The 24,562-nt window shown below is 47.6% G+C and overlaps 6 protein-coding genes across 6 annotated transcripts; 4 read left to right on the top strand and 2 right to left on the bottom strand.

Annotated features, from left to right (window-relative positions):
• Positions 1 to 1,288: 1,288 nt before the first annotated feature.
• EJ05DRAFT_510533 (Clavaminate synthase-like protein) lies at positions 1,289 to 2,921 on the top strand (the record flags this gene model as incomplete). Its single annotated transcript, XM_033748181.1, has 3 exons — positions 1,289 to 1,346; positions 1,402 to 1,554; positions 1,651 to 2,921. 3 exons carry the CDS (start codon positions 1,289 to 1,291, stop codon positions 2,532 to 2,534), a joined length of 1,095 nt encoding a protein of 364 aa, XP_033601082.1. The 3' UTR covers positions 2,535 to 2,921.
• Positions 2,922 to 3,159: 238 nt separating this feature from the next.
• EJ05DRAFT_475938 (kinase-like protein) lies at positions 3,160 to 4,400 on the top strand. The gene has a single exon (XM_033743920.1). It carries the CDS (start codon positions 3,209 to 3,211, stop codon positions 4,001 to 4,003), a length of 795 nt encoding a protein of 264 aa, XP_033601081.1. The 5' UTR covers positions 3,160 to 3,208; the 3' UTR covers positions 4,004 to 4,400.
• Positions 4,401 to 6,864: 2,464 nt separating this feature from the next.
• EJ05DRAFT_452150 (uncharacterized protein) lies at positions 6,865 to 9,731 on the top strand. The gene is made up of 4 exons (XM_033742409.1): positions 6,865 to 7,125; positions 7,181 to 8,907; positions 8,957 to 9,177; positions 9,228 to 9,731. Exons 1-4 carry the CDS (start codon positions 7,053 to 7,055, stop codon positions 9,244 to 9,246), a joined length of 2,040 nt encoding a protein of 679 aa, XP_033601080.1. The 5' UTR covers positions 6,865 to 7,052; the 3' UTR covers positions 9,247 to 9,731.
• A 4,386-nt stretch (positions 9,732 to 14,117) lies between these two features.
• EJ05DRAFT_359820 (uncharacterized protein) lies at positions 14,118 to 17,237 on the top strand. Its single transcript, XM_033741053.1, has 3 exons — positions 14,118 to 15,190; positions 15,246 to 16,445; positions 16,978 to 17,237. Exons 1-3 carry the CDS (start codon positions 14,218 to 14,220, stop codon positions 17,001 to 17,003), a joined length of 2,199 nt encoding a protein of 732 aa, XP_033601079.1. The 5' UTR covers positions 14,118 to 14,217; the 3' UTR covers positions 17,004 to 17,237.
• Positions 17,238 to 17,616: 379 nt separating this feature from the next.
• Positions 17,617 to 17,992, bottom strand: EJ05DRAFT_510529 (hydrophobin 2; the record flags this gene model as incomplete). Its single annotated transcript, XM_033748180.1, has 1 exon — positions 17,617 to 17,992. The coding sequence occupies one exon, from the start codon at positions 17,990 to 17,992 to the stop codon at positions 17,645 to 17,647; it is 348 nt and encodes a 115-aa protein (XP_033601078.1). The 3' UTR covers positions 17,617 to 17,644.
• Positions 17,993 to 19,237: 1,245 nt separating this feature from the next.
• Positions 19,238 to 22,900, bottom strand: EJ05DRAFT_485729 (uncharacterized protein; the record flags this gene model as incomplete). The annotated part of the gene is made up of 4 exons (XM_033745473.1): positions 19,238 to 20,897; positions 20,956 to 22,665; positions 22,722 to 22,753; positions 22,814 to 22,900. The coding sequence occupies 4 exons, from the start codon at positions 22,898 to 22,900 to the stop codon at positions 19,238 to 19,240; spliced, it is 3,489 nt and encodes a 1,162-aa protein (XP_033601077.1).
• Positions 22,901 to 24,562: the final 1,662 nt, after the last annotated feature.

Here is a 24,562-nt window from a genome sequence, read left to right as displayed (position 1 = left end):
AAGAAGAAGAAGAAATGGAAAACGGCAGAAGAAGCCAGCTATTTAATCAAATCACAGAAGGCCAGTGCACGCGAGCTCAGAATGAGGGTGGGAAATGGCGTGTCGTCGATTACCTGATGAGGAAAGTCTCCTGCCAAAACATTCTCTCAAGTGATGTAAGACCTGCTCATGCCTTCCTCAAATTCAGACGAATGCCTTAGGTCGGAAGCAGATACTGAGAACACAGGCATGTCCCTTCCCTTGTGAGTCTAAAGTGGTCTGATGAGAGTGGATTCTTGAGTAATGCATTGCCTGAGGGATGAATCCAGGTAGTTGGCATACAGTCATGGCAAGCATTAACATAAATCCTACCCAGACATAAGGATAATGATAGGGCCCTCGTCCATGCCAGTATAGAGAGGGAGGTTTGGAGTTCTTGTTTATGAGAACTCAAATTGTTGGAGAAGTCTACCGGGCGTGGTTCAAGACTTGCGACGAGGAGGGAGCTTCATGTACGCAGGCCTGATATGCGAATTTCAGGTTGCGCGTCGTAGACTCGAGGTTGACGGACTTTTCGAGCGATGCCTTTCAAATGTCCATTTGTGATCTGCTACGGGTTAGTAAAAGCTCAGTTCATCGATTTCCTGTTTGATAATACATAGCTGCGCCGTGACTCTGTCGTTCCCGCTACACTACCAACAATTCCTCCACCACGGGTACATCAGAAATCCAGCCTCACAATCTGATCCCTCATTCTTACGCTGTACTTACTGAAGGGAAGTCCTGATATACCTCGACTCGTCCTTGTTTTCAATTGTCTCTACAGCGTAACTCCGCTTCGAGTTCCTTCACACCATACTGCCTACCAATATTATCGATAGTGTAAGCACAAATTTCACAACGACAGCTTAGTTGCAACGGTAGCTTCACTTTCGAGTATAACGGCCTACTCCTGTACCGGTACGCGTGAAGACAGAACGCGTCTCATGGTTCTGTATAGGAAGAAACGGGCCACCCAGAAGAAAAAGTAGCAAGCCAGTCCTTCTGCTAGATTTGCAGTCAGCAAGTAAGAGATGTTCACAAGATTGATATTGTCCACAGCTTATATTTTATGGGCGAATCGACGTCGGAATCGGATGACGCCGTCTACCGGCGCTTGGGCTGAAACTGAAAGGTCAAGGCAGCTCTGCTCGACTACCAATCAAATCTTTCCTCTTGACTCCACCTTCGAGCCGCAGACTCCCTCATAAGGCTCATAAAGCCGCCTTGGTCTCATGCTTTACGCATCGTGTTCCTCGTGTCTTCGAACATGTCTATACTCGAAAAAAAGTCTGCGGTGACCGTAGAGCTGGACGCCCTGACTCAAGGTCCTTATCCCCGTGGCCCAGAAGGTCTAACAGCTGCTAACGATCGCGGTTAAAGGCTCGATACCATTTACGACGTTGGAAGAGGCTTTCGGGCCCGAGAGTCTTGGCATAATCGTTGTCAAAGGTCTCCCAGAGAGATTTCAAAGTTTGCGTCTACGATTACTGTCATATTCTAGTTACCTGGCAAATCTACCGGAGCAGAGCTTGAGTAAGTCGGACTGTAGTGTCACCCGCTCGAGTTTTTTTTAAAAGTGATATCGTGCCTCCGAACCATCTGTAGAATTTGTGACTTACTGCAGAACAGAACAGCTAGAGTCGCCCGACTCGCACTACCTCGTCGGATGGTCACTTGGGAAAGAGAAATTGAAGGACGGAGCATATGATACTTTCAAAGGATCTTACTACGTTAATTGCGCGCCATCGTTCTCGCAAGGAGATACACAAACGTCACTGGCAACCAGGTACCCGACATTTCCTGAGTACACTGCACCAAACGTCTGGCCATCTGAAGACACTCTCCCTGGCTTTCGTGAAAGCTTCGAAGAACTGTGTACTTTAATCATCGATGTCGCTGTATTAGTTGCGCGTGCTTGTGATCGATATGCAGAGAAAAATATCGATGGCTACAAACCGGGCTACCTGGAGCACGTCGTGAACAGTAGTGTCAGCACAAAAGCCAGGCTTTTGCATTACTTTCCTCCTCCGTCTGCCGACAATAACAAATCCGCCGACGAAGACGACTGGTGCGCAACTCATGTTGATCACGGCTGTCTGACCGGTCTGACCAGCGCCATGTTCATCGATGAGGATGCTTCAGTCCCTACGCTTTTAAGAGGCCTTTCTGAACTAAATGATAGGTCGCATGTACCAAAAGACCTCACCGAACTCGCCCAATCTCCTGATCCGCAAGCTGGGCTCTATATCCATTCGCGTAGCGGAGCTGTGACAAAAGTCGCGATACCGAGAGACTGCCTTGCATTCCAAACCGGAGAAGCACTGGAAATCATCACGAAAGGCAAATTCAAAGCCGTCCCGCACTTTGTCCGAGGCGCCAAAGCGACTAAACATACAGGCAGGGTGGCACGGAATACTCTGGCAGTATTCACACAGCCAAATCTATGGGAAATGATTGATGAGAAGCGAAGTTTCGCAGAATTTGCTAGAGAGATTGTAGAAAGAAATCACTGATGTAGACGATTTCATGATTGTTGCAGCTACCACAATGTATATTAATATAGGTAACCACAACCTACAACAGTGGTGGGCGCAAGCACCCTTCGCTCTCTTAATTATAGCCTACCCGGAACCCTCCTAACCCGATCCTAACCCGTACCCTCCTAAGAGGCTTCTTGAGGGTAGCTACGTAGGTGTGAGACCGAGATTCTAAGCTAGGCTACTAAGAGACCTGGTGCTAGGTCTAATCGTGGCTTTCGAGAAAATGGGGATGCTCGATATACTCCGGTGATAAGAAATGCTGACAGTACTGGGCCAGGGCCGCCAGACCTTATTATACAACAAATACGCGGATGGCCACTTTTTGTGCCTGAGGTGCACCCGCACTTCTTGGCTGTCTACAAATTATATATGACGTACCTAAAAATTATGATTAGACTATTGTTTAGTAGTATTAGAAAGTAAGAATAAAAGTATTCTATAAAGTAATATTACTTTATATGGGCGCTAAGTTGAAAACTATTATTCCCACGACTTTTTTTTTACCAAGCCGCAGGCGTCAGCAGAGTACTCGGCAAATTTTCGGATCTCGGACCTCACGATTGTCATCGTTCTCTCTACTTCTTCATTCCACCTTTCGTCTAACCATATAATTAACGAACAATCTACCTACACCCGTTTGGCTACGAATGGATCTAATATCCCCACCACATCCCAATCACAATTGTATCGCTGCCGGCAAATCCAGCCTCGTTTACGCGCTGGATGAACGAAGAGTTTTGAAGAAGTACTTCGCTGAAGGTATTGATGTAGAATGCCAAGTCTTTTCTCGACTCGGCCCCCACCCAAATGTCGTGAGGCTACTAGAGATAGAAAACAACGGACTCATCCTGGAGCGAGGTCAACCTCTACAAAACGTAATTCGGAATAGTGAGGCAGAAAATGTTACAACAGACATCGAGCAAAAGGTACGCTGGATCCAACAAGCTGCAGTCGCGTTGCAACACATTCATAACAAAGGTATAATACACGCCGATGTTGGAGTGCCAAACATGATCCTTGTCAACCACTGGCTAAAGTTCATCGATTTCGAGGGTAGCAGCGTTGATGGACATGAAGCTACGTCTTGTTACCAATGGTTCAGCTACCGAGTCTGCACACCCGCAATAAGCACACAAACCGATATATTTGCATTCGGATGTGCGATGTACGAAATCATAACGGGCAGGCCTCCTCACTATGATCTCGAAACTTCGCCCAATCGGATGTGCGACGTTCGACAACGGTATTCTGAGGGCAAATTCCCAGTCTTGAAGGGGATACCGCTGCGTGAGGTAATACAAGGCTGCTGGATTGGAATTTACAACTGCATGGACGATGTGATACATGCTCTCCAAGATCATGTATTGGTTAATCAGGAGTCAAACAGACTTCGGGACATACAATACGAATCCATGCAAGCTCAATTTGATCAAATATTCTGATGAAGAACACAAGCCCAATCTACGCCTCTAGAAAGATTGCCAAGAGTAGTATAATCTTATCATGATTGGTTAGACTACTCGTGTGTTAGATCAAGTAACATGGGTATATATCCACATACAGCCCAAGGCCTTATTTCAAGCTAGATTTAGGCCTAATCAGTAGTCTTAGACCTTGGCCTTCGATCGAGGCCGGATAGGATGGCGTGTTGAGGCGGATTGTTATCGCCGAACAGGTTCAGCTGTATGTTACCATCTGTGAACGATTAAGGATACGCATTACGAGAACTGTATGGTCCCGTATCGGCTTCAGCGTGTCGTGTGGTAGAGCAATGTATATATTGACCACACTGATCTAAGTACATAGACACTTCACGGTACATCTTCACGAGCGAGGCAGAAGCAGTATGAAATGACCATGTGTTTTTGATTACATGCTGGTGAATAATGCGTCTAGCTGCAGAGGAACAACAGAAACCAGACTGGTGAACATACTTGGTCCATACGACCTTGCTGTGACTTCATTATCAATGATGCTTCCAACTATATCTATGATTTCCGATAGCCATACGAGCCCGAGATACACCATGATGCCATAGATCTCCCCAGCTTAGTCCCAATCGATATTAACCCCTCTGAGCGAGTGTGTGATAGTGGTTCTAATCAGCGATTAAGAAAGTAGCTTCAGGCCATGAAACGAAGAATGTACTTACCAATAGTTCTACTGGCGAATCTTATCGCAGCGGAAGGGATAAGCCTCAAGGTCTTGGAAACTTGGTTCTGGCGAATCTTTCGAGGTTCGTCGCCTGCATTCGAAATGGATCACCCCTTCATGGTCTCGCGAGAAGTCTTTGAAACATCCGCTTTCTCCTTCAAGTTCGCACGGCCATGACAACAAGCTGAAGCCGAGGCAGGTCGGATCATAAACCTCGTTATGGCATATATAGTATTGACCTGATGATGATAACGCGCAGGCAGAGGTATCTGGCACAACTTTTGGGCCACATTCCATCTGCTGAGGCAAAGCGCTGCTGAGAGGTGCCGCGAGAATGAGGCCGAGTAAGAAGAGCATTGTAAGGTGCGATTGTGGTGAAGAGTTATAAGTGGTGGAGAGGATTTGTTAAGAATGGGAGGTACTGGAAGGAGAAGAGGAAGAATAACGAGTGGATGAGGTCCTCTATTTATAAGGCGACCGGACCAGAAACATATGCTATTCCTAACTCACGGATCAGGGCGGACACACATCTGAGCCGCGTACCCGTATTCGGAAACTCACGCATAGATAGCAAATAATTCAACCTACGAGGCATATTGTAGGCGGCTTCTGATCTCATATTTTCTATCCCCTACCATGGAACCAATAGAGAGGGTAGCACCCAGCTTTTCGGACACAAATCATATGATGGCATAGATTTTTTTTAAGATCATTCGTACTTTAGAATTATGCCTTTAGACGAGTAGAGAGAGGTAGGTATTATCATATTAAATATCTCCCTATAGAACTGATCAACTCAGTTTCTGAGAGATGACCTATAGGAATCCATCAGCTAGATCATATTTATATTTCGCTAGATAAGTAATAGTATTTACTACCACGTCTCGGGTATCTGCGCTTCCGTTCTAGCCAACGACATTTCTTTATAACAAGATGCTTCTAATGATGACTTTGATCCGTAATCTGTAGAACGAAGAAGGTAATACCATGTTTTCAATTCCTCACTATGCATATACTAGAAAGACCTGTTTCTGGTCACTCTCCATTCGTCATTGATAGGCTGGTATGAAGTAATGAAATGCATGTCTTTGTACTCAATCCCTTTCTAGAGTCGCGCGCAAAGAATGACAGTTGCCTGCTTTGAGGTCGCATGGTTCCAAAAGTCAATTTTCGAAATTTTAGAGTGTTCACAGGAGGTCATGAATTGTTTTTTTCTGACACAGCGCTAAAGAATTTCGCTACCAATGGGTAGTCGAGATATTATTACTCGGTTCTGACACGGATCCTAAGCTTGTCATCGCCGAGACTATCCAGCAGCGTGGAAATGGAATGTCACGGAAGACATAGCCACTTAGTGTTCATCTTTGATGCTGATAAAAAAAGCTTTCGATGAACAAGTATCACTAGACGAGAGAGCTCAATCTATGTTTTCTTCTTGAACAGACTCATTGTCATCCCCTTCTGCTTTGACAATTATCTGCTTTTGCTAGTTCCATGTTCATACAACCGTCTAAATGCCTCGGTCAGGCGGCTGCTGTTGAGACCTTGACACGGATTCACACGCGGCGAGATGAATATTTTCGGAACTGGCGCTTGTATCAACCTGGTCGCCGTGCTCGTTTGCTATAGTAACGAAGAAAAAAAGTATCTTAGGTGGCAGTGTGATGGATCCGGACGGAAGACCGGATGTGAGGCGGGTTAGGGCTACGTATAATCTTGCAAGTCACGACTAGGGAAGAATGCCTCGAAGTGTCTCGCGCTGGCGCCATATCAGGTTCGCTGCAATATGACAATCGGACTACGGACGCATTCGTTGAGTCTCAATATCAGATATGCGGAGCGAGACCCAGAGATTTAGCTCTCTATCTATTGCACCTTCTGCCAATAAGAGAACACAACATCCAACGCACACAGGAGAATAGATATTTCGATTCTTCGTTTGAATGGCATTCGAGCTAGCAAGCATGTGCGCATGACGATGAAATTGAAGTTTGATGGATCGTACTGGCCAAGCATTAATTATGAGAAGGTATTATTTGATCTGTGGCTGTTCTAAGCTAAATAGGATTGATCTGATTAAAGGACGCTAAGGTTAGTACCTGCGCCACGAAATGCAGCGCGACAGCTGCAGGGTAGGTAGGGAGGCATCATCACGAACTTCCTCAGCTATGGACACATTTTTGCGCACGTTGTCTAAATCTAATCACCGGAGAGCTGGGCCTGCTGCTTGATTGTCTTTACGAAACTGGATTACACGACATTCGGATCTATGTCACATTTTCATCTTCAGGCTACACAAGAATCGGGCACGAACATCTAGCCTAATTGTGCGTAAAGATGCGCACGGAGTCCCGGCTCTATGCATCGCTGTTATGCTTTGCCACTCTCACCCAGAGCTTCTACATCCCAGGTATGGCATGTTCCTGTGTTTCACTTCATTGCCAGTGCTCACGCGAGGACCATAGGCTGGACGATCCAAAGCTACGGTGACGGCGAAGTCATTCCTCTTTTCGTCAATAAAGTCTACTCAGACAATACCCAGCTTCAATATGCGTATGCCGAACTTCCTTTCATCTGCCCGCCTGTGCAAGAATTACGTGGTGGCCACACCCTCAGCGGAGAGTCCCGATCGTTGAATCTTGGAGAAATATTGCGAGGAGATAGGGTATCCCTTTCAGACTATCGTTTGCGAATGAACGTGGATGATGAGTTCAATCTTTTATGCAAGAGAGATGTGGACGTGGCATCACTCGAAAAAGCGATAGAATTAGTAAGAGATGGTTACGTTGCAGAATGGATTGTGGACAACTTACCGGGGGCGACGCGTTTTGTAACAACGGATAAGTCAAGAGCGTACTATGCATCAGGATTCAAGATGGGATGGGTTGATAACAAGGAGACTGAGCCGAGATTCTTCCTCAACAACCATGTCACCATGGTATTTCGGTATACGAAAGCACCAGGACGAGACGGGGACGCAGGCAAAAAAGTTATAGTGGGGTTTGAGATCTACCCAAAAAGCGTGGATGCCAGCGTGACGGGACAAGTCAGGGGTAACGAAACTGTCATGTGGACTGGAAAGGCTATGGAACTGGTCATGAATGGAGCCGATCCAGTGAACCAGAAAGGTCCTGATGACCGGACCTTGACAATACCTTTCTCGTACTCGGTATACTTCCGGGAAGACCATAGTTTGGAATGGGGAAACCGATGGGACATGTATTTTGCCGCCGATGATAGCTCGAGAGTTCATTGGTTTGCAATCATCAACTCGCTCGTTGTGCTGGGGCTGTTGACAGCAGTCGTTGCCGTGATTGTTGCGCGGACCGTCCGTGGGGACATACAGGCCGGAATCGAAGGGAAGCGTAAGTCGAATCATGGCGGCGTAGATAAAGGACTCCTCGGCCAACCCTTAGACCTGGAGGCTGTGGAAGACCAGGCCGATGAAGAGATTCTCGAGGACACCACTGGCTGGAAGTTAGTACACGGCGATGTCTTCCGTCCACCGGCTTATGGCGGGATCCTCGCACCGCTTGTAGGTTCCGGTGCTCAGCTGATATTTATGACAATCGGATTGCTTTCCTTGAGCTGCTTTGGCGTCCTAAATCCTAGCTTCCGGGGAGGGTACGTCAGCTTTGGTATCGGCCTGTTTGTTTTCGCTGGCGTGTTCTCGGGATACTATTCGGCGCGGATTTACAAGACTTTGGGCGGCAAGCAGTGGAAGAAGAATGTTCTGGTGACGGGACTAGCACTCCCAGGTCTCCTGTTCTTGATTGTCTTTATCTTGAACCTCTTCGCTTGGGCTCAAGCTTCGAGCACAGCAATTCCTTTCGGATCCTTGATTGTAATACTCTGCCTATGGCTCCTCATCCAACTTCCTCTGGTATATGTAGGAGGTTGGTATGGGTACAACAATGTTGGGGCGTGGGACCATCCGATTAAGACTAATGCGATTCCTCGACAGCTACCCAAAGCGGATTGGTACATCGCGAGTGCGCGTACCATCTTACTCGCCGGTATAATTCCGTTTGGTGTCATCTTCATTGAGTTGCTATACGTGTTCAAGAGTTTGTGGCAAGATAAGACCGGGTACTACTATGTGTTTGGCTTTCTGACAGTAGTGTCGATCGTCCTTTTGATTACAGTAATGGAAATCAGCATCGTGGCGACATATGTTCAGCTGAATGCGGAGGTATGTGAGATCCAGGGCATCACTTCTCAAACCGTTAATCTGAAAGCAGAACTATCATTGGTGGTGGCAGTCTTTTCTTGTCGGAGCTTCCAGCGGAATATGGATATTCCTGTACTCCGGGTGGTACTACATGACGAAGTTGCACGTCTCTGGCTTTGTGTCAGGGGTGCTTTTCTTTGCTTACAGCTTTTTGGCGTGTGCCCTATACAGTCTTCTTACTGGGACAGTGGGGTTTCTGGCATCTTATGCATTTGTGAGGAGAATATATAGGTAAGTCGTTCGCTTGGAGCTCCAGTATCGCCAGTGCTGACAGAACGTAGCGCCATTAAAACGGATTGAAGGGAGCCTATACACAGGCTACATTTATTTATCAATCCAAAACTAATCCATTCTCAGCGAACACAGGACGATGGATGTGACATGCCCAGACTCTGTTCTGAATGGCTGACTCGATGTCTGACGATTCGGGCCGTAATCGTGGTCCATCCACACTTTGGTGGGACCCTCAAAGACACATGATTCGAGTTTCCCGCCGAGCGAGCCCGTTGATTAGTACTTCCACTATCTCATAGCATATAGATGCTCCGACGAGGATGAAAGGAACGACATGCTCACCACTAGTGCAGTGAATCTTCGCAGAGCTGACTAAGACCAGTAGAATCTACAAGATCTCGTTCTGAAGACGAAAATGACGATTCTACTGTCAAGTATACACTGCGGCTCTTAGATGCAAGGCCGCATGGAGATGGATATTGTAGAAACCTGCACGACTGACTAAATATAGGCAACTTCCGACACGAGGCTGTGCAGAGCGAGAGCGAGAGTTAGTTAAGCTTAAGCGCCCGCTGGCGAATCCGTCGTTTTCCTAGAACCTGACGAGCTTGGCACTCGCATGTCGCGCGATGTCTCCCCCACCCAAATTTACGTGAGACGGATATATTTTGGCATTTTATCGTATACTCGTCGCCCACGCGTCGTAATTACCGAATATACGTATTCGGTAGGTTTTTAAGGCCATCTAGGAGTTAGTATAGGCCTTATTTTATATATTTCTAGTGTTTTAGGCTTATAGTTGCGTATATAGATAGTGGGCCTACCTAGTAGAGCGTACGACGCGAGTACCTATCATCGAATTAACTTCCTCCTCGAGCACGACGTGCTAACTACTATTACTATAGAGAAGTCTTAAGTATCTATATTAATAGTCTAGCGCGTGAGGTATAACCTAGATACCTATAGTTAGCGGAATAAGCCTTAATCTATAAAGACGCGTGGTCGTGAGACTATCCTTAGCGATTATATTATAGGCCTACTATTCGAATACCTACTCTAGGAGGGATAGCTATACCTTAATAAGATGGCTAAATGGCTATATAAAGAGCTCAAGATAGTAACCTTACCGTCTACTATCTTAAAGTAGTTAATAAAGCGAGGATAGACTTAGCGGCTATTAAAGCGTATTAGTTCTAACCGCTCTAAGGTTACACGTCGCTCCTATCGTGAGGATATTACCTAGTTACCTACTAAGCGCCTTATATTTATTAATAAGGTTATCTTTAATAAGAAAATAGGGTAGAGAAGGCGAGGTAGGGCTCCTCGTGGAGAGATACCTACGTAATCTACTCGTATTAATTATGGCTAGACGTACAGCGCGTGTGGCGCTATCTCTATTAATAGATTCGTTACCTATAGAGTTAAGAAGGGTTACTTTAATAAGGAAGAGTTTATCGACTAGCTAGAGGTATACCTATTCCCTAGCCTATAAGAAAAGTACCCTAATTAGGCGATGGTTATTGTAATAGATAATCTCTCTCTTCACACTAACGACGACGTCGCTCCTATGGTTACTATAGCTAGCTATACACTTCGATATATACCGCCTTATTCGCCTAATTATAACCCTATTAAGATGGTATAGGCGGTACTAAAGGCGTGGATTTAAAGGTAGTATCTATATACACGTGAGTAGTTAGTTAACTTTAAGGAGTTCTTATACCGCGCCTTTATAGATAGCTGCTACGATTAATTTACTCTCCGCTTCTTTATATATACTACTAATAGTTAGTATATTAATGAAACGCTACGGGAACGTATTATCCATAATCTAAAGTAATTTAGACGTGGTAGGAAGAGAGGTTTTACTAAGGAAGTTGGGTATATTAGTCGACTTTTTACGATAATATTTACTGACTAATATCACGTTGCCCTCGCGTATACGTTATATTACCCTCGTGTATATAGCTGAATATAGTAATATAGAGGATGAAATTAATTATATATACACGTGTACTATAGGAAAACCGCGATATCTCTACTTAAATAACTTAGATAGTGCTAGAGGCAAGCCTATAGAGTGCCCTCGCTGCTTCCTCCTATTCTATTACCTTAAGACTACCCTTATACTCATGAAGATAGCGACGAGCATCTAGGATAATACTTAATAGGACGCTATACGACTTCGCCGTCTCGTAATAAGCGGTCCTAGGACGAGTAATCTCTTTGACTTATCTATACTAATAATAGTTTTTAACGGCGTACTCGCGGAGTAACCTAATTCTATCCTTCGTCCTCGTATAAGTCTCCTTTACTAGTCGCCATTTAAGTACTAATTAAACGATATTAGCCTAATAGAGTTCTAGCTAAGTAGGACTACTATACGGGGCGGGATTTATCGAATCTAGTAGTGTCGATAGACGAGGGCGTTAACTATTAACCTTACGAGGGCGTTAACTATTAATCTTACGAGGGCGTTAACTATTAACCTCACGAGTCGGTAAGGGTAATATATATAGCGGTGGTATAGTTATCGGATATAGAGGCATACGTGCTCCGAATATAGGATTAAATCTAGCCTAATAAAGCTAAGTCTACCTTATCTACTAGTCGAATCGTCGACGCTTAGCTTATTCCTTAGCCTTATTAATTTTATTCTATTTATAACGATCGATGTTATTAAGGGCTGCTTTTAGCTTCTTAGCTTTATACTCTACTACGAGGGTAGTAATATCGACTTACCTAGTATTATCTAGCTTCTTTACTAACTTTCTCTTATAGGGCTTAGATATAAGTTACTTTATTATACCTATAGGAGGATCTTTAATAGAGGCGCTAGTAATACCGATAGTAATAGCGTATGCCTACGGCTCTATCGACGCGTGTTTAATCTTATAATAAAGACGTCCTAATAAGAATAGAATAATAAAGTAGTGGCCTTGCTTATTACTATAACCGACGTCTATATAGCGATAGATTACCTCTATTAAGCTAATTATCTCGATCCGTTTTAGACCGGCATCCTTCCTCTACTAAGCCTTATTATATATTACTCGGGCACGCCCTTAGAGATTCTCTATATTTAGCGAACTTCGAAGCCCTATATTTAGTAATAGCGTAGAAGAGTCGTGATGACGAATACGTTACTAAGATAGCTAAGGTTTCTTAGCCTACGACTCGCACTTCACGCTATCCTTAAAGGTAACTATAATAACCTTATCCTTAGTACTAGCAAGCGAGTAGATATCATCTATAACTATATAGAGTCTCTCCTAGCTAATAATCGACCAGTCATTAATAGTAAGTGTCCTTCTCTACTTCTTCCTTATACTAAGACTATATATAATCTAATAAGTCTCGAAGGTCTAGTTATCTATATTAAGCTTCGTACTAATTATCTTATTAATAGTACCCTTATATACCTCGCGTTTAAAAGTATATCGCGGAATAGTAGTAAGTTTATTAGCCGCCTCGTTCTTCCTATTAACACGTAATCTCTAGGACACGTGTATCTTATATGTCTCCTCCACGTCCTCCTTAACCTCTATAACCTTATTCTAACTACTATTTACTTAATTCATAGGAGAAGATAAATCAAGAGGAGTAGAAGGAGTAGAAGGAGGAGGAGTAGAGGAACGACGAGGAGGAGGAGGAGGAGAAGGAGGAGATATAGCCTTAGGAGGCGTAGAAATATCGATAATCCGTGGATTTTTCGACGCCGTAGTACGTTTATAAGCCTACTTCTTCGCTATTACCCTCGCCGTAGCTGCCTCTATTAATTTAGTAGTAGATTTATATTAACGAGGAGGAGGAGGAGGAGGAGGAGGTTTAGTTGACGCGTCTATAGTAAATTAAACGCTTCGAGCGGGTTTTTTTAACCTCATAGAGGGTATATAGGTAAAAAAAATACGTGGAGACTTAACACTAAGTATATTAACTAATATTCGATAGTATACGTATATTAAAACCTCATATGGCGACGAGTATATAATAAAATGCCAAAATATGTCCGTCTCACGTAAATTTGGGTGGGGGAGACATCGCGCGACATGCGAGTGCCAAGCTCGTCAGGTTCTAGGAAAACGACGGATCCCGCATCCCGCTCGTCACTCAACAAGCGGCCATTACGGCGTCGGCCGAGGTCTTCCCCCTCCGCTCCCTGTCGAAATCATCCAATGGCCTTCTGATCTCTGCTTTCTGCTCCATGATCATATCCAGTATCCATAACTGACGGGTTGGCGAAAATGCTGGCTGAGGTATCACGTAAGATGATCGAATGGGGCAGATGGTTCCTAGATATGTCTTGCATTCCACTTCCATGACTGTTCACACGAGAGCAGAGCCATTTACTCGAGCCGAATCCCAACTTCGTCTTGATACCATCATAGCCACTCTGACGAAGTCAACTTACAAGGCCATCACTCTTTGTGGAATCTGCTTGTAGTACATGAACCAACCCGGTCATGGCTATGGGTGCAGCTCAGCCCCAGACCTGTAAATTAACCTCTTCATGTCGACATGGGTCTATCCCGGCATGTTTACACTAGAGCTTACTCTTCTAAATACTCTGCTCCACACGCTTACACTTTACCCACTCTAATGCTGGTGCTAAACGACATCTCGACGCTGTCAGATTCTCTGGTGCCTGCATCCGCCGTTATGGGGCTGCCAGTGTGCTTGATGCCCTGCGCGTACATATACGAGGTCCAGATCGCCTCCTCAAAGCTTACGATGAAACTTGGGACTTTTGCTTTACTATCTACCGGCCAGTAGTCAAGTCTCGAGGATGCTCTTCCAGGGGACTTGGATGTTGTTTGGCGGACTTGTTGGCGTCAGAGGTAGGTACAGTCTGCAAAAATACACCATAAACCCAGAGCAAGCCTTATGCTAATAATCTTGTAGCGGCATCTAGTTCGGCTTCTACCCCAGGAATTTCTCCCCCTAAATTCTCAAACTCCTCACTTTCCACGCCACCAATTAGCTCTGCAGCCTCCACGAACTCGTTTCCTACAATCACATCATCAGTAGCACTGGGCAATGCCTCCATACCATCTAATCGGATGTTCAATACATCTGCTAACTCCTCGACCACGCTTGGACCTTGGGATGCATTACTACAGAACTATACTGGGCCAGTCAATGGATCTGGTAACGATTGGCTGGACTTATCTCGATATCAATGTGACTAACATGTGCTTAGGTACAGACTTCGCGCGAAGTTGCAACGCCGCTAAATTGGGATATGTCCGCCAGTCCAGTCTGAGGAATCCGAGTCCAACAATGTCATATTATACTTCCGTGTCTGTGAGAACAGATAAACCCGGCGTCTGGGGTACGTGGTTTGCTACTGGAGCCCTTCCGACTCAATGTGATGGCTACCCACGATTCAACATCACCACCTCAGAGGACTACACTCTTACAACTACGAAGTACTCGACGACCACATATACTCTCAGTACTGACATCGGTAATTGGACCTACCCTCACCTCGCAATCACCAGGCCGACATGTACGATTAATCCGTCAGACTGTGCACAGTTAGTCTCAGACTACCAATCGGCTTGGGACTCACAAGACGCATCCTTTGCTGCATCACAGCAAGCTATAGTGTCTCTCGCGAACCCGCCAAGCGCTGTTGTCGTCAACGGCAAGACCTCTGAGCTTCCTCTGATCACTCCAGCACCTGCCATTACTGTGCACGGAGATGTATATACACCACTTGTAGGCGCAAGTGGCGTCACATACAATCTGTCCAAGGCCTTCAACTACTATGATGATCTGCTTCTCACTCCCGGTGGCGAGAGAACGGTAATCTACGACACCATGTACCAGCTGTCATTCCGACCCGTCCCGCAGTGTTCATGGAGCGACGAACTGTCTTTCAAATCGTCGTCCTGTTCGCACACAGCGAAGTGCACCATTGCTGCGTACGATGTCGAATTGATCTATTTTGCTCCTCCGGCCACTTCAAGGGATCTATGTGCTACTACAGATCCTCTCTTCAATAGAAGTATGAGCCCTTGGAACAATTTTTTTTACCACATTTTGCTAATCTCGTATGGCAGAAATCGTTACTCATTACTCTCATCCGCATGAATCGGTCGTGCTTAACGAGACCATCACCCTCTGGTCAGATAGTGCATACGTAAAGTACAGGAGTATATCTGCTGGAAGACCCTGCCAGGGGGGCCAAGTCGGAGCTACTCACGAAGGCTCCATCGTGGCAATACCCTCAAGTGATATTTCCAGTATGTGTGGTTGGCAATGGACGACTGCGACTGGAAGTCTGCCCGTCAGAATAACACTCGGCGTCACGCCTTATCCGTTCAATTTTGGTGACTTGGTCGGCTCAGTTCCGCAGAGTGCATATCAGTGTATGCCAGAGTGTAACCCCTGGCTGGGAACGAACGATTGCGATACTATCATTCCGTCGTTATACAGTCCTCGTCTAGCCGTGCCGCGACAAGTCCGTTCAATCGATCCTGCATGGGCGGAGTGTGAATTGGACTGGGACGGCTCACGTGATCCTCCGACTGCTGTTGGAAGCGCTCAAGTCGTCGCAGATCCAACTTCTGTTGAACCCACCGCATCTCCACCGCCTCAGACTGGCGTGGCGCCCTCCCGGCTAGCACAGAACACGAGTCCTACTACCCCGGAGCCAGTCAATGGCTCGAAGCCATCTGATCCAGGCAGTAATCCAACAAAGGTCGGACCAGGCAGTGGTGCAGATCCATCACAGGACGACCCTTCGGACCCAACGGACGGTGCTGATCCAGTGCAGAACCCAAACCCAGCGCCTCCAAACAACGACCCAGGCAAAACAGACGCACCGGCCCAAAACCCTCCAGCGGTCACGCCTGTCCCAATCATAACAATCGGCGACAGCACAATCAACAACGACCCCACCAACCCAGGCGCCATCATCCTCAACCCATCCGAGACCCTCAGTGAAGGCGACCCAGGTACCGTTATCTCTGGTACAACCATCTCGGTCGGACCAGGAAACAACCTCATCATCGGCGACAGCAGCACCGTCCAGACCATCGCCATTCCAACCTTCAACCCAGACAACAACGCAGGTCCAGCGCCCGTGACACTCACATCCATCAACAACACCCCTATCATCATCACATACCCAGACCCAACATCTGGCAACGACCCTAGCGCAATCATCATCGGGCCCTCCAGGGCCAATAACAACAACAACAACGACAACGACGACGGCGTCCCGCTCTCCCCAGGAAGCTCGACCATCATCGACGGAACAACACTCCTCTTCGCGCCATCCACAGGCCTCGTCGTCGCCCACGACGGCACAACATCCACGCTCCTCCTCCCCGCCCCAACACCCCCTACTTCCAGCCCAACAACATTCCTCACACTCCCCGACGGCACACCGCTCATCCTCGACCCCGCAACGCCCTCCGTCCTAACCCTCGGCAGCCAAACAATCACCCTCGACGCATCCCACACGTTCAGCACTGTCCTCGGCTCAGAGACAATAGTCTGGGATCCGAGCCGGGGGCTTGTAGTCTCGGATGCGACGGCGACGCGGGTTGTGCCTGTGCATGCGCCTGTGCCGAGCGCGTGGGACGAGATGACGCAGTTGATGATGAGTGTGTTTGGGGCTGCGGCGGCTGCGGCGGGGAGTGTGGCGGAGATGCATATTACGACGACGACGGTTCAGTCGAGTTTTGGGGATGAGACGAGGACGGGGGCGCGGACGGTGGCTGAGACGGGCGGAGCGGCGCGGACGACGGGGTCTGGGGACGGGGATGGAGATGGAGATGGGGCGAGGCCGACAGGCGCGGCTGGTCGTTTGATCGGGAGCGGGTGGAATGGAGGACTGGGAAGTCTGGCGTGTGGTTTGTCTGTGATGTTCGTGTGGTGGTGATGATGATGATGATTATGATGAGAGAGGTCACATGATAGAAAAGAGAGTTGGTATATGGGAAAGGTGCATAGAACGTAGCGTTCTTCTTGATGATGTATAGATATCTAGACATAGACTTAATGATAATGATATGAGAGCAACAGGACTATTATCAGAAAACCATGCACTCATGTATGCATTCCCAGTAGCTAAGTACCGCTGATATATATGTACATTCCCCATAGCCTTCCTCTCTCCTCTCTCTTCATACACCATCAATAACACCCTCCTTTGCACGCAAAATGCACACCTCTATCCAGCCCATTCACCTCATATCCCAACCCAGATGATCCAGCTCACAAAACCACACCATTACATCCCCTCCCCCAAAACCCACTCCCTCACAACCCAACCATCTCACCACCACTCCCAGAGCACTCCCCCTCCACAATCCGAAATCCTACCTCCTAACCCCAGCCGGCGTCTGACAAAGCACATCCTGCCCCAGCTACACAAAGCAACACCAAAACGTCAGCCCCTATCTCTCTCTATCACACACCACATACAAACTCTCTCTCCCCTTGCCCATCATCATCCCCAACAATCCCCAAGACCCCAAAGCGAACCAAGAAAGGGGGTAAAAAAAGAAGTACTCACAACAGGCGCAACACAACACCTCGCCCTCTGTCCCACACCCGCACACACAGCGACGAAGTCATCCGCGCTCACAGGCACGGCGGCCGGATTGGCGCAGTCCAGATCTGCGACGCCCTGGACGTCGGTGGCGCAGCATTGGGCTGTGTTGTAGTGGCCGGTGCAGGCGTCGTACTCGCGGCGGACGAGCGCGGAGGCGGTTGTCGTTGTTGTGAGGAGGAGGAGGAAGAGGAGGAGGGAAAAGGAGAAGAGGAAGGAGAGTGGTCGGAGGGGGGAGAAGGGCATTTTCCTTTATTTCTTCTTCCTTCTTTCTTCTTTCTTCTGTTCTCTTCCTACTTCTCTCGCTCTTGTTGGGGTTTTGTGTGAATGGATGGATGGGTGGGTAAGTAGAAGTATGCGTGTCGTGAGCACTCGAAGAAATTTGTCAAGTCCGTCCAGACTCACGATTGAAGAGCGAAAAAAAAAAAAAAGAAAGAGACCATCAAGTGAGATAAGTACGCATGCACTCATTCAATTCAATTCAAAAGAGAAAAACAGTTCGAACGAGGCAAAGGGGGCTTGCCTGCCATTCTATACAAAACCTGATATCTCTCCGATCCAGACGACCGGAGATTATGAGAGGGAACGCGGGGACGGACGTGCTTTTAGGGGTCTCTTGGAGAGAGAGAGAGAGAGAGAGAGAGAGAAAAGAGAGAAGGAGAATTATGCCTTACTATACGTGTAATTTAATGGTGTTGCATGTTTGTTAGATGTGCAGATTGTGTATATAGGTTGGTGGTGTAGTGGAGTGTAAGCGGGAACTGGAGGTTATATATACACACACACACGCACACACACATTCAATCCAATATATTCTTATAATACTTTGTACCCCACCCACAATCACCACACCCAAGACATATAAATGAACAAAACCTACAAGTGTCAAAAGCGCACTACAGACATCACGCATACCGGTCCTGCATAACCATTAAAGTGCATATCATAGCATACCCTCAATGCAGCGTGAACACCTGATCCACCAGACCGAGGAAACTAGATGTCAACAGGTGAATGCTCATACACAAGCCTTTCTATTAAAAGACATCTGGAGTACTGTTGTCGAGGTTTAGTTCAAGAGATCAATCGAGCTAGTAGAGCGTGTCATTAACTATTATGCTGATTTTATAGAGATATACAATCGTCGTCATCGAACTACGAGAGACAGGATCGCTCGACACACCTGTCGTTGAGCCCTTTTTTTTTTCAGAATATTCACTTTTCCCCAATTTTTTGCCCTGATTGTATACAGCGAGCCGGTCGTCCCTTATTTGTTTAAGTCGTCCAGGAGACCAACCCTAAAACGCCACACACCTTACTATGCTGGTCAATACTTACATGGAAATATGAGACAAATGTCTCCCAGTCCCTTGGCCCCAAAAATACGCTATCCGTACAAGGAAATGATCATGACATGTGCAGGGAGGTCGACCTGCGCAGGGTAAAACCGTCAGCCAGAGACAGAAGCTGTACCAGACTGGATGCGAGTGTTCAGGATGCTTTTGGAGAGGGCTCTCGTGAGGGATGTGTGATCGGTCCATCTCGAGTGTTGGTACTATTCGTGGCCCCAAAATCTACAGATCCGAGGACAGGCTTTGGTGGAGACGAGCTTCCACGGCCGCGTTCCTCCGCGGGCGAATCGACTTTTGCTGAGCTTGATGACATCGATCGCTCTTCGTCCTCTTCCTGAATTGTGGGACAGTACGTCTTCAAGACTTGTTTTAGCTGTGGCCTCCGGATGGGCTTCGAAAGGAAGTAGTCCATGCCTGACGCGATGCATTCTTTGACATTGGACTCTTCCGAGTAGGCAGTGAGAGCAACAATTGGTGCTGTATAGCCAGTCTTACGGATGAGACGTGTGGACTCTAAGCCGTCGAGGTTCGGCATCTGCACATCCATGAAGATCAAGCTGTACGGTTTGTGGTCCTCCATACTTTCCTTCACTCGATCTAGAGCCTCTTGGCCGTCTTTGGCCACTGTAACATCGTAGATCTCTTCGAGCTTCAGCATCCTTAGTACCACTTCCTGGTTGGTTTTGTTGTCCTCAGCCACAAGGACTTTGACCTTGGCCATTCGATGAGAGGCTTCAGCCTTTACGCGTTCCATGGCTGCTGGTTGCGAATCTGGCGATTCTAGTGGCACATTGGACGCAAAGAAAGGTTGACTTAGGCCCACGAGTCGTGGCTGCGTATCCGTATCGAAAGCTACGGGACCGTTCGATGGACTTGGTGCTGATGCGAACGACCGCATGGAACTCGCATCGTCGTTGTCGGTGCTCGTATCGGGGCCACGGTCAAGACTTCTTGTTCGAGGAGGTACGAAAGACACGATACTTGAGCCAGACGTGCTGTCGGCACCACTGGTAAGGTGTCTCAGTGGTATCGTCATGGTAAACTTGCTGCCCTGACCGAGGGTACTGGACACATCAACATGGCCCCTCATAAGCCCTGCTAGCTGCGAACAGATACTCAGACCTAGACCCGTGCCTCCATGTTTCTTGCTTAGGCCAAGGTCACCTTGCACAAAAGGCTCGAAAATCCGCTGGTGTAGATGTTCCGGAATCCCAGGTCCGGTATCCGTCACTTCGAACTGAAATTCAAGCACACGACCAGCAGGTGGTGGTGCATTCAGCTCGCTTGCTAGAATTTGCGCATATACTGATGGCTTCTGCAATGCGTTTATCTCGTTTGCAGTTGCAGTGTTGACCAGCCGAGATGTTCCTGTAGATGAATTTGCCGAAGATGGGACCTTGGATTTCGCTGATCTTAGGCGAGAGTGGACCGACTCGTGTCGACTAATGGGTATGTTACTTTCGCCGACACACCGTATCGTTGCTATGACCTTCCCGTGTTTGGGTGTGAATTTCAGGCTGTTAGACACCAAATTGATCAATACTTGCAGGATGCGATGCTGATCACCGTACAAGACCATGTCTTTCACCTTGCCGAGACCAAAAGGACCGTATGAAAGCTTTTCGTTAACGATGCCCGTATGGTCCGTATTTGCCTCGAGGGGTCCTTCCAGGTTGATCGATAGATCTATATGGTTCTCTTTCGCCTGGCGCTCGAAGATGGCCAGCACCTGGGTGCTGATATCGCGAAGCCTAAACTCCTTCTCATCGAGCGCTAATTGCTGACCGACCTGATTCTTGCTGTGAAGAAATGTTAGATCACAAGTTCGAATGCGCCCAACGGTTTTGAAAGACTTACCTGAAAGTCAACAGATCAGTAAGGAGATTCAGCAACAAGTCACCACTTTTGTAAATAATCCCGAGGGATCTTTTAAGCTTGATTGGATCCTCCTCCGACATACACACAGCGCACATACCCATGATCCCATTCAATGGAGTCTTGAGTTCATGCGAAATGTTCGCGATGAATAGCGTCTTGCTTTCGTTCGCTGCCTCGGCCGCCTTTTTACTTAATTCCAGCTCAGCTGTACGCTGAGCGACTCTCTCCTCAAGCCTTTCATATTGCATCATTAGCTCGTCTGACATCTCATTGTAGGTCCTTGTCAAGTCTGTGAGCTCATCATTGATGTAGTGTTTCCGGTCTTTCACTTTTCCGGGAATGCGAAAAGTTCGTCTCCCTTCATCCTGCTGACCATCCGTGTCCGCGTCTCTTCTGATAGAAAATCTCTTCCAAGCTGCGAAGAAGCCTTCTTTTGCAACATGCCCTGGGCTCACGTCGTCATCAAGGAATGATGGACTACTCGCGGGACTCGAGGGGCCATATCCAGGAGGTGTGACTGTTTGCTTGGTAGCATCTCTGAGCCGTCGTATCGGTCGACTAGCGTAGTGGGCCGCCGGGACAGCGAATAAAAGCATAGCGCCTAGTGTGGCAAATATGCAGGCTAGGAGGACAGTTCGGAGGCGGTTTATAGGTTCCCAAACTTCAGCTCGTGATTGCTCTACCACAAGAAGCCAGTCCACAAGGGATGTGCTGGGTGTAGCGTAGCCTACAGACACTTTCAAGCCTTCCTCATTACGAGTAGATATCGCGCTGCCAGCGTTGTTGGCGTTATCCAGAGTTGTTAGGTTGCTGGTAAATCCAATTTTGGCTGCAGGAAAACTGTCTAGGCTGAAGGGCATTCTGGAGCTGCCATAATCGCGAGCAGTGTGTCGAGCGCCAACATCTTGACGCCTTGTCGGTGCGAGCTTGTACACAACCTCCACATTATCTGGTGGATTGCCATTGTTGCTATCTGATAAGATACCACTGGGAAACCTGTTGGTCTGCGTGTTAGGTCCAATAAGAAGTGTTACTCCAGAGTCTCCGAGCCCTTCCCTAGCAGCGACGACGTCTCCAATCAGCCTGCCATCCAATACGACAGTAAGCCAACCGAGCATGTCAGAAGCGGATGTATTATTGATGATAGGAAGTGTGATTGAAAGCAAAGAGACGGTCTCATTGAGTTGCCATGGTCCCAGCAAAAGAGTATCTGTCGAATCCATAGGCGTGCCATCCACTGTCACAAACTCGCCTGTGTTGGCATTCTCCCCGTCATTCCGGTAAGTGAGATTGGGATAGAGATTCGACGGATAGCCAGAACTGCCATTAGAGCCGAGATATATGGAGCTGCCGTCTGCGTTCAGGCCGGGTAGTTGCACAGTATCCACCACGTCGACTCCGGTAGCTTCAACAAGAGTCGTGTTTGAGCCGGCGGGACCTGTTGAGTTCTTCGCGAATATTCGAGCCTGTAGTAAAAGTCCACTCTGGCCTCCACCTTGAAAGACTGCAGCTAAGTCGTCTCTCGTACGAGTCCAATTCTCCACAGTGTTGTTGCCATTGTTGTATCGCTGTAGTGCGCTCTGAATGACAAGTCGACTAGCAGCAGAGCGAACTTGTGATTGCATAAGAGCAAGATTCGAGGTCAGTTGCGCAGCCTTGAGAGAGGCCGTAAGAGACAGCCGAGTAGCTCTGCGTGTAAGAGTCAGCGGATACTTTCTTGTGAAAGACGGTCATTTCAAACACACCGTAATTCGAGCACGAAGTTACGCGTCGTGATCTGTGCAGAGGTCAGTACAATCTGCAATCCACGTTGGGTCTCGAGTGAAGTTGTACGCACCCATGTTGCTGAAGCTACAACAGCCAAAGCGATCAGAGCTGCCAGTATCACAAGCAGACCCAGCTGCTCCCTTATAGGAATGCGCATATTGGCCAGATTTCGAGGACATGTCCCACTCAGAGGCCAACAAAACGAAGTAAAATGCAAGAAGCAATGCTATGGTTGCTGTTGCTATGGTTCGGGGTGGTGAGCCCGGATGGGCTGGCAGGGCCAGTAGCTTCGATTGGGAAGACAGTCAGCCCAGAAGGAGTGGCAAGGAGAGGTAATCACGGGAATGGATGTGTAGAGATGCAAGTTACAAGAGACCACCTTCCATGGACTGGACAAGGTGCATGAAGCTGAAAGAAAAGGTAAAGGACGTGGAAGCACGAATAGACGTGGAGTGGAGGTTGAGTGGTAGCTGGAAGCTGGGAAGCTGTAGTGAACCAAGTTCACATAGCGGGCTGATGGGAGAGATTAGCGTTGCGGGAAGGTCGAGACTGGAAAAAGGGAATAGAAATCAGCGCAAAAAACAACAGTCTAGAACACGAATAGGCTTATTAGCCAGGCCGTCTCGGGTTAAGTGTGAGGGTTTCCCTGCAGAAGAAAGGCTGCACTTGAACACGTTCCGCTGTCACTTTATTGGCGTCGTCCTCGAGGAGTTTGGTCCGAGGATAGCTACGCGGTTTTTGATTAGATGGCTTTTGCTACCGGTATCCTGCTGTTATTTGCCTATCAGCCCACGCGAGAAAGATTGCCATGCGCCCGATACAAAGTATACAAGCCACGGAGCATACATAACTCGTAGTGGAGGTGGAGGTAAGCAAGCAGGCAGGCAGGGATATGAGACATAGCATGGGGCAGACGGGACGCACAATAACACAATTGGATGATATACAAGGTGTATAGTATGGTCATGGCGCGACCAGCGAATTGTTTGGGATTGTTTGGATGCTGGTGTGGAAATGCACCAAGCGGAGAGTCGCGGATGATATGGGGGGCCTTCAAGGATCAGATGGAGATGAGTCCACATATCCCCCACTGCTTAGTTAGGTTGGTTCATAGTTACTACCTAATTACCAGGTAGGTATCTGTATCTTACATGAACGATAGCTATGTAGGTACCATAATAGTCCTCTTCAAAGGTACTGTAATGCTTACGACGCTCATCCAGGGTGGCTAATTAGCTAGCTAGGTACAGCCATCAGCACTAAATCGACAAGAACAAACTCTGCCGCCGTTGTGTTGATCATCAATCACATCGTGCGCCACTCCACCTTCCAACCTAGTTACTGTCTGCAAATCTCCATCTCCACCGATCATCTCCAGCACAGTCGACCACGATAGCAAATAGCGAATGATATTGCCAGAAGTGAGGCTGAGAGTGTGAGAACTGATTGATCTGCGACGGTCTCTCAGCCTATTTTAGCCCTCCCGTCGACTCCACAGACACTTTTAGCACGCTTAGCACACCTTAGCACAGGCACCAAAGGCACCAAAGCACCAATGTACTCTAAAGCATCAAAGCACCACCCGCCGTCGCCGCCTTGTGCCCGCTGAAAGTCGCTTAAATCGGCGGGGAAGATGGGTGGGTGGATATGGGTTGTTGATCTCGTCGTCTATACCTGCCTGGCTTTCCAAGTGCCCTCTTGTGCGCTGGTATGCTGAGATATACGCGGGACTGCCATCCCAACGCTGCGTATACGCCGAGCCTGCACCCACCCAACGGATCTTCCCGTTTGCACAGCTAGCTACAGTACACAGTGAAGA

The sequence above is a fragment of the Pseudovirgaria hyperparasitica genome, assembly GCF_010093815.1.
Source record: "Pseudovirgaria hyperparasitica strain CBS 121739 unplaced genomic scaffold EJ05scaffold_7, whole genome shotgun sequence".
Classification (NCBI taxonomy): Eukaryota; Fungi; Ascomycota; class Dothideomycetes; order Acrospermales; family Acrospermaceae; genus Pseudovirgaria; species Pseudovirgaria hyperparasitica.
Note: the sequence above shows the minus strand (reverse complement) of the source record. Positions and strands in the feature narration are given on the sequence as shown.